At 43.0% G+C, this 13,350-nt stretch overlaps 1 protein-coding gene across 7 annotated transcripts in view; it reads left to right on the forward strand.

Annotated features, from left to right (window-relative positions):
* LOC125446744 (AP-3 complex subunit beta-2) overlaps window positions 1-12,020 on the forward strand; it is a 199,705-nt gene extending 187,685 nt beyond the window's left edge. For all 7 annotated transcript variants that reach the window (XM_059640069.1, XM_059640072.1, XM_059640070.1 and 4 more), the window contains one exon: window positions 6,091-12,020. In XM_059640069.1, the coding sequence (XP_059496052.1) occupies window positions 6,091-6,241 (151 nt within the window). In that variant the 3' untranslated portion in view covers window positions 6,242-12,020. The remainder of the gene's footprint in view (window positions 1-6,090) is intronic.
* The last annotated feature ends 1,330 nt before the right edge of the window (window positions 12,021-13,350 follow it).

Consider the following 13,350-nt stretch of genomic DNA (forward strand, 5'->3'; position numbering starts at 1 on the left):
TCCAGTCTACGAAGGGTTTCAGCCCAAAATGTTGAGTTACCTGCTCCTTGGTTGCTGTCTGGCCTGCTGTGCTTTTCTAGCCTCACACCTCTAGACTCTGGTTCTTCAGTCTGTCTTGGCCAACCTGCACTTCATACCATTGTAGTTTCCTTTATTTAGATGCAGGACTTCTATCTCAGATTCAATCAATTCACTGTCCATCTTAATGAAAAATTCAAACAAATTATGATCACTCATCCCTAAGGGGTCTTGCACAGTTAGATTGCCAATATTCCTTTCTCTACATAATACCCAGTCTAGGATGGTCTGATCTATCATTGGTTCCCCAACATATTAGTCCAGAAAACCGTGAAGTGCACATTCCTGGAACAAATCCCCTATGATATTTATCCAATTTAAATGTAGGTTAAAGTCACCCATGATTGCAAATTTTCCTTTATTGCATGCGTCTCTAATTTCCCAACTCTACTTATACAGACTTCGTGTCATTGGAGTTAATATTCTTCTTCATTAGTTTCTTCTTTAACCAGCAATGCTACCCCATTAGCTTATCCTTTCTGTCTGTCTCCCCAAAATACTGAATAACCTTGGATATTCAGTTCCCTTCTCTGGTCACCCTTTAGCATGTCTCCATGATCCTGACTATATCATACCAGTTTTCATTTATTTGCACAATTAATTCATCCATTTTATGGTGAATGCTCAGTGAATTAAGACCTATAGCCTTAGGGCATGTCTTTTCAACATTACTTGTCACATTTCCATTGCTTTTCACTGTAGCCCTTTTTGATCCTTGCCCTTGATTTCTCTGCCTATCGCTTTTCTTATTCTCCTTTCTGTCTTTTCAAAGACTTCATTTCCCTTCCTCTAACTCCTTGCATACGTTCCGAATACCCTCCCCATTGGAGTGTAACTTGGCCAGTTCGTACTGATCCAACCTCACCTGAACTGGTCCCAATGCCCAAGAAATCTGAAACTCTCCCTCTTGCATCATCTCTGCAGCCATGTATTCATATGATATATCCTGCTATTTCTACTCAGACTAGCACTGGCCACTGGTATCTCTACCTTTGAAGTCCTACTTTCCGACTTAGTTCCTGACTGCCTATATTCTGCTTTTTGGTCCTGATTCTTTTTTTAAAATCTATGTTCTTTATACCAATGTGTGCCATTGATGACTGACTGTGCATCCTCCCCTCCAGAATTCTCTATATGTCTAAAACATATTTGACCCTAATACCAGGGAGGCAATATACCATCCTTAAGTTTCCTTTTCTTCTACAGAATCATCTGCTTATTCTCTTAATATTGAATCCACTATGTCTATTGTATTCCCAAACCTCTTACTTCTCCCTTGTGCAGCAGAGCCAGTTGTGGTGCACTATTTAGCTGTTGTTGCTTCCCCTTGAGATGTCAGCCCTTTCAATTGTGTCTGAAGTGTATGTCTGTTTTGCAGTTGAATATCCGCAGGAGATTCCTGCACTGCCTGCCTAGTTCTCTTGATCAGTCTGTGGGGGCTTAGCCTGCAGTGTGACTTTGTGGATTTTTTTTTCTATTCATTTGTGAGATGTTGCTGGCCAGCCAGTATTTCTTACCCATCCCTAGTTGCCCTTGAGAAGGTGGTGATGAGCTGCCTTCTCTAACTACTGCACTCCACCAGCTGTAGATTGATCCACAATGCCATTAGGGAAGGTAATTCCAGTGACAGTGAGGGAGTGGCGATATATTTCCAAGTCAGGATGGTGAGTGGCTTGGAGGGGACCTCGAAAGTGGTGGTGTTCCCATGTACGGTGAACTTACCGTTCTAGATGGAAGTGGTCGTGGGTTTGGAAGGTGCTATCTGAGGATCTTTGATGAATTTCTGCAGTGCATCTTATAAATAGTACACACTGCTGCTACTGAGCGTCAGTGGTGGAGGGAGTGGATGCTTGTGAATGTAGTGCCAATCAAGTGGGCTGCTCTGTCTAGGATGGTGTCAATCTTCTTGAGTGTTGTTGGGGCTGCACTTGTGCAGGCAAGTGGGGAGTATTCCATCACACTCCTGACTTGTAGATGGTGGACCAGCTTTGAGGACTCAGGAGGTGCGTTACTTGCTGCAGTATTCCTAGCTTCTGACCTGCTCTTGTAGCCACTGTGTTTATGTGGTGAGTCCATTTGAGTTTCTGGTCAATGATAACCCCCCCCCCCCTCTCAGGATGTTGATAGTGGAGGGTTCAGTGATGGTAACACCATTGAATGTCAAGGGGCAGAGGTCAGATTGTCTCTCATTGTCATAGCCTGGCATTTGTGTGGCGTGAATGTCACTTGTCACTTGCCAGCCCAAGCCTGGATATTGTCCAGATCTTGTTGCATGTGAACACGGACTGCTTCATTATCTGAGGAGTCAGAAATGGTGCTAAATATTGTGCAATCATCAGCGAAGATCCCCACTTCTGACCTTATGATGGAAGGAAGGTCATTGATGAAGCAGCTGATGATGGTTGGGCCGAAGACACAAAAAAGACATCACAAATGATAAATCAGAAAACAAAAGAAAAAATGAAGCAAAAAGAAGAGATTGTTGTAATTTTATCTCCATGACATTGTGTTAAAAATAGCTGGTGATACTGGTGAGATATCACCATAGATTCTTTCGCAAAAATCATTTTAACATCTGAGTCTTAATTTACCTGTTAATGAATTTACTGTTGTCTACCTGAAGCCAATGCAAACGATTGAAAATCCAGAAGTTGTGCTGAGCTTTTCCTGTTGACCCTCTTGTCTGTGTCTTATGGTTTTTTCATACTCACTCCCTGCTAAATTAGGATCAGGGTTTGTAGTCAGGTCCCAATGGCAGAAGATTCCATGCATGACTAGAAATACCAACCAGAAACCAGAAATACCAACATAACTCGAAGAAGTAGGCCCAAAAGATTAAAAACATCTTTGAAGTGATAATAATGTAGGGCAATGTTAAAAGAGAACTACCAGTGGTACCACCAGTCACAGCCTGTTTGGAAATCCCATGTGCAAAGACAATTGGACCAAAACTCAGACTGTCACAGAAATGTGAGACCAATAATTTAGGACTGTTAACTATTCCCACAGTGCAAATAGGGTTCACTGAAATGGCAGGCATAAATTATTGTCTGTCCTTGAAGGATTCATGAAGTAAGCTCTGGTCTGTCTAAGAACTTAGCTCCCTGCCAAACTCAAGTGAAAAGCATTAATTAAGTTTTCTGGTTAGAGTTTGTGTTGAACTGCAAGATATAATTTTGCTAGAGAGAGTGGTTGAGGTATTAATCTTAAGAGACACTGTTTAAATAATTATGGTAAAGAAGGGTGCAGGGTTAGCATTACAAAGGTTCAGCACAGCCACAGTGGGCTGAACAGCCTCCTGTGTTCTAAACAACAAAGTTCCCAGTGTTAGAAATAATGGGAACTACAGATGCTGGAGAATCTGAGATAACACAGTGTGGAGCTGGATGAGCACAGCAGGCCAAGCAGCATCTTAGGAGCACAAAAGTTGACATATCAGGCCTAGACCCTTCATCAGAATAGGGGGAAGGGGAGAGGGTTCTGAAATAAATAGGGAGAGAGGGGGAGGCAGATCAAAGATGGATAGAGGACAGGTGGAGAGGAGACAGATGAGTTAAAGAGGCGGGGATGGAACCAGTAAAGGTGAGTGTAGGTGGGGAGGTAGGGAGGGGATAGGTCAGTCTGGGGAGGACAGACAGGTCAAGGGGGCAGGATGAGTTTAGTAGGTAGGAGATGGAGGTGGGGCTTGAGGTGGAAGGAGGGGATAGGTGAGAGGGAGGAAGAACAGGTTAGGGAGGTGGGGATGAGCTGGGCTGGTTTTGGGATGCAGTAGGGGGAGGGGAGATTTTGAAGCTTGTGAAATCCATGTTGATACCATTGGGCTGCAGGGTTCCCAAGCAGAATATGAGTTGCTGTTCCTGCAACCTTCGAGTGGTATCATTGTGGCGCTGCAGGAGGCCCAGGATGGACATGTCGTCTAAGGAATGGGAGGGGAAGTTGAAATGGTTCGCAACTGGGAGGTGTAGTTGTTCATTGCAAACCGAACACAGGTGTTCTGCAAAGCGGTCCCCAAGCCTCCGCTTGGTTTCCCCAATGTAGAGGAGGCCACAACGGGTACAGCAGATGCAGTATACCACATTGGCAGATGTGCAGGTGAACCTCTGCTTGACGTGGAAAGTCTTCTTGGGGCCTGGGATGGAGGTGAGTGAGGAGGTGTGGCGGCAAGTGTAGCACTTCCTGCAATTGCAGGGAAAGTGCCGGGTGTGGTGGGGTTGGAGGAGTGTGGAGTGATCCCTCCAGAAAGCAGACAAGGGTGGGGATGGAAAAATGGAGTCAGATTGCAGATGGCGGAAGTGTCGGAGGATGATACGTTGGATCCGGAAGTTGGTGGGGTGGTATGTGAGGACAAGGGGGATTCTCTTTTGGCGGTTATTGCAGGGATGGGTATGAGGGATGAGTTGCAGGAAATGCGGGAGACACGGTCGAGGGCGTTCTTGATCACTGCGGGTGGAAGTTGCGGTCCTTGAAAAACAAGGACATCTGAGATGTACAGGAGTGGAATGCCTCATCCTGGGAGCAGATGCAGCGGAGGCGAAGGAATTGGGAATAGGGGATGAAATTTTTGCAGGAAGGTGGGTGGGAGGAGGTGTATTCTAGATAGCTCTGATAGGATTGAAATAAATATCAGTTTCTAAGTAGTTTCTTGAGATGGAGACAGAGAGGTCCAGGAAGGTGAGGGGTGTCTGACACTTCCGCCCAACGCATCATCCTCCGACACTTCTGCCCAACGCATCATCCTCCGACACTTCCGCCCAACACATCATCCTCCGACACTTCCGCCCAACGCATCATCCTCCGACACTTCCGCCCAACGCATCATCCTCTGACACTTCCGCCATCTGCAATTGGACCCCACCACCAAAGACAATTTTCCATCCCTACCCTTGCCTACTTTCCGGAGAGACCACTCTCTCCATGACTTGTCCCTTGTTTGCTCCACACTCTCCTCCAACCCCACAACATCCAGCACTTTGCCCTGCAACCGCAGGAACTGTTACACTTGCCCCCACACCTCCTCACTCACCCCCATCCCAGGCCCCAAGAAGACTTTCCACATCAAACAGATGTTCACCTGCACATCTGCCAATGTGGTATACTGCATCCACTGTACCCATTGTGGCCTCCTCTACTTCGGGGAAACCAAGCAGAGGCTTGGGGACCGCTTTGCAGAACACATATGTTCAGTTCGCAATAAAGAACTGCACCTCCCAGTGGTGAACCATTTCAACTCCCCCTCCCATTCCTTAGATGACATGTCCACCCTGGGCCTCCTGCAGTGCCACAACAATGCCACCTGAAGGTTGCAGGAACATTAACTCATATTCTGCTTGGGAACCCTGCAGCCCAATGGTATCAACATGGATTTCACAAGCTTCAAAATCTCCCCTCCCCCCAGTGCATCCCAAAAACAGCCCAGCTCGACCCGCCTCCCTAACCTGTTCTTCCTCCCTCTGACCTATCCCTTCCTCCCACTTCAAGCCACACCCCCATCTCCTACCTACTAACCTCATCCCACCCCCTTGACCTATCCGTCCTCCCCGGACTGACCTATCCCCTCCCTACCTCCCCACCTACACTCACCTTTACTGGCTCCATCCCCGCCTCTTTGACCTGTCTGTCTCCTCTCCACCTACCTTCTCCTCTATCCATCTCCGATCTGCTTCCCCCTCTCTCCCTATTTATTTCAGAACCCTCTCCCCCTCCCCCTTTTCAGATGAAGGGCCTAGGCCCGAAACGTCAGCTTTTGTGCTCCTAAGATGCTGCTCGGCCTGCTGTGCTCATCCAGCTCCACACTTTGTTATCTCAACTACCCAGAGCTCCCTGGCCGAGAGCAGAAGCAGAGGTTATTTAAAACCTGAAACTTTAATCACGCTTAGTAATCTTGTGTTTAAACATAAATGCAGTTCTTTCTAATTGAACATGATCAGTCTTGCTAATTTGTTGGGGATCTTTGATGTGCTATGAAACGTCCTTTAAGTAAGCTGTTTTGCCTTGTCTCTTCTTTCCTCATAGGTTCGCTGCTCGAACAATCAGTGGTGGTGCTTTGGTTCTCGTTACACTGGTAGCCAAAGAAGATGGAGCTGCTCAGCTAACGATTAACTGTGAGAAGATGGTGATTGGCACGATGATGGTGAAAGACATAATGCAGGCAATGACCCAGTGATGAAGCTCATATATCTCAGTCTGACATGGTGGGCTTGGGGTTTGGGAGTTGCCTCTTGCTCAGCTCTTGCATCCTCAACAACCCCTGACAGCGCACCCACTCAAGAAGACACTGGCTGTAGGAGATACAGCCGAACTGAAACTTAGTTAGGACAGAACCTTCTCCAATATCCAAAACAATAAGGAGCAGGAGGGGAGTATTTGGTTCTTTGAGCCTGTTCCATTATTCTCTATAATCATGGTTGATGTGATTGTGGCCTCAACGTCACTTTCCTGTCTCCTCCCACCCAATAATCACTGATTCCCTTGTCAATCAAACATGAAATGCAGTTCCAGACAAACTCAAAGACCTAGCCTCCCACTGCTCCATGGAGATGAAAATTCCTAATTTTCAACTTGTGTCCTCTAGTTCCAATCTCCACCATATGGGGAAAAGTCCATTTGAAATCCACCCTGTCAAGGTCCTTCAGAAACCTAGGTTTCAATAGGATCACCTTTCATTTTGCTAAACTTCAATGACTACAGGCCCAATCTGTCCAGTATTTCGTCACAAGACAACTCCTTCATTGCAGGAATCAATTGAATGGTTCTTTCTCTAACTGCTTTCAGTGAAATAGTATTCTTTCTTAAGTGTTGTGTGTGATGAGATCCTGATTAACTTGCTGAAGGATGACAATAAGTTGACTTCTAAAAGTTGAGCAACCAGCCCTTTGCCCTGCCACACTCCACTGAAAAATCTGATGCTGTTTCAATTCTTATTGGTTATCAGGGCCCCTGAATCGAACATTTTCCCCATTTCTGTTTCAAATGTCAATGTTTTACTCAATGGATTTTCATCACTTATGTTTACCTCTTTTGGAATTCTATCTCTAAACCACTCTGTCTCTCTCTTCTCCATTAACACTTTCCTCTTTTGATCAGCCTTTTAATGACTCTGTCGTTACCTGATGCTTACCTGATCTCCTGCACTGGTTTCACCTTAACAATGAGATTCAATCTACTGGGTTGATCTCCAATAGAAAATTGTTGCCTGATATATATTAAACTGTATCTAAACCATCAGCAAACAAAATATAGCACCTCAATCTCATGAGCTAGGAGTTTGCCTGACAACCATAAAATACACCATGACATTGTAAGAATCAATATTTTCCAGTTTGCAGGCAAAGATTTTTTAAATGCTTTTCGTGGTCATAACTTTGAAAAACGTTGCCACAATTATGGAAGACATGTTCATGGAGACAAATATTTCTCCATTCCCTTTGAGAATTCCTTACTATTCTCCCCTGGCAGCAGCCAGTGAAGCAAGTACTGGGCTTGTACTGAGACACGAAATGGTGTTGTATTGTGGATACACAAACAGAAGTTGCTGGAAAAGCTCAGCAAATCTGGCAGCATCTCTGAAGAAAAGATCAAAGTTGACATTTTAGGTCTGGTGACCCTTCCTCAGAACAAAACATTAACACTGATTTTTTTCTTCACAGATGCTGCCAGATCTGCTGAGCTTTTCCAGCAACTTCTGTTTGCGTTCCTGATTTACTACATCTGCAGTTCTTTTGCTTTTTATTTAGATACGTGCTTTGTCTCTGAAATACGTCCTTTGTCAAACTACAAGAGACATACTGGAGCCGAAACATTAAGTCTGTTTCTCCCTTCACAGATGGACCAGACTTGCTGAGTTTGATTGCATTCCTTGTGTTGGTCTGAGATTTCAATATCTGTAGTATTTTGCTTGTATCCTTGGTGCCTATTTGGGTAGCTGATCGTCAGCAGCCATCTGAACTGCTTTGAGAAGGGAAGCACTCACCCCTCAAATTTAGATCTAAGGGAGAGAGCCCAGCATTGAGGCAGGATGATAAATGATACTCCAAGTGTGAGTAGAGGGGTGTTGGAACCAGATGTCGAGGAACTGTTTGCATGGAGACTGAAGGCAATTGTTTCAAATGGCCGTGGACAGGATTTGTGCTTGGAGCTGAGAGAGGTCAAAAAGGAGATGTTGGTAAAGTGACATTTTAGATCAGTAACCCAGAGACCCAGGCTAATGCTCTGGTGTCATGGGCTGAAATCCCACTACAGCAGCTGGTGAAATGTAAATTCAATTTTAAAGTCTGAAATTGAAAGCTAGTGTCAGTGACTATGAAATTAACGTCAATTATCATAAAAACCCAACTGATTTGCTATGTCCTTTAGGGAAGAAAATCTGCATTCCTTGCATGAACTGACCCACAGTAGTGTGATTGACTCTTAACTGCCCTCTGAAATGGCCTAAAAACACTCAGTTCAAGGAAATTTAGAGCCAGTGATGTCCACATCCCAGACGGAGTAAAGAAAATAAACCTGAACTATTAGATTACTGATTTGGAGACAATTAAGCCACTATATTTAAGACAATCATGTATTGCAGCAAATACTGACCTTGCCAGGAATTCTCATTCCATGAAATAATTAGAAATAAAGGAAAAAGGATTATAGTAATCACTTTTACTGACAATAAAAACAGTCATGTGGCTCCTATTGGCCAATGAATTGTTTGGCATGAAGGAGCCAAGGATCATACAGGTGTTTCTGCTATAACGTGTGTTTCGTTAACGCAAATTAGCTGTAATGTGATTGAATAGTAGGCACGGTTTGGATAACGTGAATTTTCTATTGTACAGTATAGTGATTTTTCGATAGCAATTTCCCCTTAATGTGGTTTTACAAAGCAATTTTCTAGAGTGCAAGGTCACACAAGAACGCAACTATTGTGATATAGGAGAAATACCTGTACAGTTTCAAAATGGGTTTTAAATTTTAAATAATTTTAAATAGGTTTCCAATGAGAGCTTAAATTAGCCAAAAAATTCCAATCAATATTTTTAGTAAAATATTTAATCATTTCTGATGTTTTGCCAAGGTGCCAAAATCTTTAGCTGAAGTGGGCCTACTGAAAGACATTCATTGGATCAAGTCATTCAGTTCAGTCATCATTTTAGAGTGACATCTTTTTATCTTTTAATCTGTACTGTCAATTCATCTGCCTTTGTTTGTAAATATCACACTGTAATTGGAATCTTCCACCTCTGATTGTGCTGCAGCGTTTGTAAGTGCAACTTAAGAAATCCACATGGACATGAACTCTATGTTAAACTTCGTAACTGCTGCCTCCCAGGTTGTGTTAATACTTGGAAATGAAATTGGGGTGTTCTCACTAGGACATAAATTTGGGCAAAATTTATGGACACTCTGGATTGCCTCCGTATCAGGGGACCCCTCTTGTCCCTCCCAGTTGATCCAAAGGAATACGGAGTGCTACTTATTGCACTGACTTATCTGTAGGACTTGGTGGAAATATGATATAATTAGAAACCCATGAGCTTCATTTCAGGTTTTTTTGGTAATAGTTTCCACCATTAACCTTCAACAGTGTTGAGGTATCATCAAACCTGTGGACCTATTCTCCTACGTTTGGGAGTTTCGTTCATGAGTGCCAGAGTATATGCTGATGGATCTACACACTGTGTGTCCGTGGAGGCTAAACTTTCTCCAACTGCCGTTGAAGCTTTAATTTGGAACCACAAGTGACACAATTTCAAAATATTACCACAAGGACATTCACCAGAACACTTGCTGATTGAGGCTTTGCCTTAACACATTTGGCTCTCCCTTTCACATTGTTGTTAGCCAATTGTGTGGACTGAAAATGAGAAACACAGTCACACAAAAAGTGACAAAAACACAGACTCTCACATACTACACACCAGACATCAACATTTTGGATACCTCTGCATAGACCATTCCCATTGAAAATGTGGATGAATGTAATAATAATTTAGAGATAGTTGTGTACAGAACATCCTATACCACTATTTGAAAAAGGATCCCATACTATTTCCTTCAACATTCCAGAGCTGTGCAGGCTGGGTGGATTGGCCATGCGAAATCACCCATAATGTTCAGGGATGTGTGGGTTAGGCGGGTTAAAGGGGGATGTGTCTGGGTGGGATGCTCTGAGGGTCTTTGTGGACTAGTTGGGCCGAGGGGCCTGTTTCCACACTGTAGGGATTCTATGGAACTATTCTCATCCATCCTTGGTACAAGACTGAAAATGTTTATTCTATTTTCTTACACTTTTTAAATTACATTTAATTTATGCTGAAACAGAAAATGTGCAACCATAACACCTCTCTGGGTAAAATCTTTAAGCACTTGACTAATAAGGCTTTTTGGAAACTACAATTTTAACTGCACAAAGCTGATCATTATAAAAACAACGGCAAGTTAAAATGGAGTGCTGGCCACTTGAGATATGTTTCAAATTCCATTTGCAAAAGAAACAAATTTGTGATTTGCTTCTCATATCCTTCAATGTTCTCAGAACGGACTCATTGTGCCTTATCACGGAATCATGGAATGACACTGCACAGAAACAGTCCATTCAGCCCATGTGGTTTTCACTGTCTGACTTGATTCAATTCAGTTGATGGGCAATGCGATTTGTGCCCTTTTCCTCTATTTCCCTTCTTGTTTTCTCAAAAATACATATGAAGAAGATATACAAGACTTCTTTTAATTACTTCATCATTCACTTTTCATCATCCAGAGTTCTGTGTCGAGGAAGCAATGTTTGGAATAGAAGGTAATTCAGCTTCCCATGCCCACTGCACCATTGGATCAGATCTATATCACCAACTTTGCTTTTAGAAATTCCTGAGGGCTTTGCTTAACAAAAATCCAATGCTGTCTCAGTCTTTAAAATTTCCAGTTCACAAAACCTACAGTGTTCCCAGAGGAAGGGAGTTTCTGACTTGTGTCTGTGTCTTTTTCTGTGGAGTTGGTCAGTTCAGTTGGTTGGTTTGCAATGTAGAGTATTGTCAACAAGCACAGGTTCAATCTGTTTCTCAACGTCACACCTTGGCTGAGGTGTGGTGACCTGCAGGTTAACTCACCAGCAGTCATTTTTCTCTCTCTCACTCTAATGAGGGAATAGAACTAAGCGTGGGTAAAAGGTATTTCCCTGATTTAACTGTGTAACAGCCTGGCTCTAATATTCAGGTTTTGACCGAGAACATCTGTAAGGGAAAGTATGTGTGTGTTGTGTTTATGTGATCTTCATCTTTCACCTATCCACATGCTGAGGGAGAAAGAGACCATACAGAGATCTGTTTTCAGAATGTTATGTATGAGGTAACAGTGTGGGTGAAAAATCTGTGCACATCCCGCCCCACAAATTTAAATGTGAGAAATATCCATAGCCATTCCTTTCCTTAATATCATGGGTTCCATGTATGATCTGCCTGGAGATTTCACACTTCCCCTTCCTTCATGTTGCTCAATGAATTTGGTCAGAACCAGTTTGCTTGCAGCCACATACTCCTGTTTCTAACACTGCTGGCCTCACAGGAGCTTTGCTCTCTGTTTATCATTCATCATGTAGGATAAGGAATTGTGCCTGTACCCCATTCCTCCCAAAGATTTCACTCCATCATACCTCTAGCATTTCCTGAAAAAGTGGTTAAAATTCACTAGAATTACACACAGCAATGAGATAACGCCAAAATACTGATGGGTATGAAATCCTGATTTCCCCGTCTTCCTCAACAAAGAGTGTGAGAGAGACAGAGGCACCCTGTTCTTTATGCAGTTCACTGTGTTTAATTCGTAATTAGTTCCTTGTTGCTTTGCAATGGTATCCTTCCAGTGGCAGTGTTTGGTTGTTACATGGCTATCAACCCAACTGCTTGGGCAGGTTAATTTATTGCACAAAAACTTCAATTAAAAAGCTGCTGAGAAACTCAAAACTTTATTTATTCATTGTGTAAGTGGTCTGTACTTTGAATAATATTTACCCAAAGGCCGATAAACCAAGCTGAATCAAATCACTGCACTGGTTCAATAGTATGTTATTTCAAACTGTGGTTCATTACAACTGTGGATGGCACCTCAAAAGTACATAGTCAACTGTAAAGTACTTAAGGACATGCTGCAATTGTAAACATGCTATTCAACTACAGCTACTTCCTCACATCAAGAGAAGGTTCCATGCCCAGGATTTATCATCAAATTCCAGATCTCAGACCAACCTGTTGGAAGAAGCTGATTGACCAGTAAAAAATATCTGGAGGTTTGCTCCTGGAGAATGGGGCTATGGTTGATGTGGCACCAGAATTTAGCCTTAATTTGGATTTGCTTTGTCTCTTCAGTATAAATACAGAAGATGGAGGCCTGAATGTAACCATCTGAAAAGAGTCATGGTTTAAAAATAAGAAGTCTCCATTTGAGATGGAAATGATTTTTTTTCCCCAGGTTGTGGATCTTTGGAATTATCTTCCTCGAGAGAATAGGAGAAGCTGGCTCATTGAATATTTTTAAAGAATACACAATGTGCAATACAATCGCATCTACTACATGTTTCCCCATAAAACAAATGTAGCCTTACGCTAGATATTCCATACCCATTTGCAATGAATTCATTTACTTCAACAATGCTAACGTTTCCTAGTTCTAAGTCAGCTGCATGTTCCTTTGTTGGCAGGATTACAACTGTTTTCTCTGTTTTGCAGTCTCCAACGCTACCCTCTTTCCTTTCCAGCCTCTCCCTCTCTCCCTACCCCTTACAGCTTACTGCTTGCAGATTTTCTCCCATACCTTGAACTTTTCCATCCCACCTCTCCTGCAATCTCCCTCCCACTTCCCTTGCAGCATCTTTTCTCTGATTGGTGTGCCCAATGATTGAATTTTCCCAAGTATTTTGGAAGCTTCCAGGGATGGGTTTACATGCTACCGCTGTGTAGTTTTAATGCTGATAATTCACACAGATGCACATTCATTAACATACACACACACAAACACATGTACATGCACAGAAACAGGTATGTTCACACAAATTCATGCATATGTATACAAACACCTACACAAGCATATCCACACATAAACACACGCACACACATTCTGGCTAATCTTCCCTTTCCATCAGCAATGGATACTGAAACTATTTGGAATACCCCAGATTGAGAATAGTGACTGATGCTGGGGTCTTCCTGGCCTGGAGTCCATGACTACTTGTTGAATCTTCAAAGAGTGTGAAAATGGATATTCATGAAGTATAATGCAGTTCCTTAAGCAGAGAAT

This window comes from Stegostoma tigrinum, chromosome 36 (assembly GCF_030684315.1).
Source record: "Stegostoma tigrinum isolate sSteTig4 chromosome 36, sSteTig4.hap1, whole genome shotgun sequence".
Lineage (NCBI taxonomy): Eukaryota > Metazoa > Chordata > Chondrichthyes > Orectolobiformes > Stegostomatidae > Stegostoma > Stegostoma tigrinum.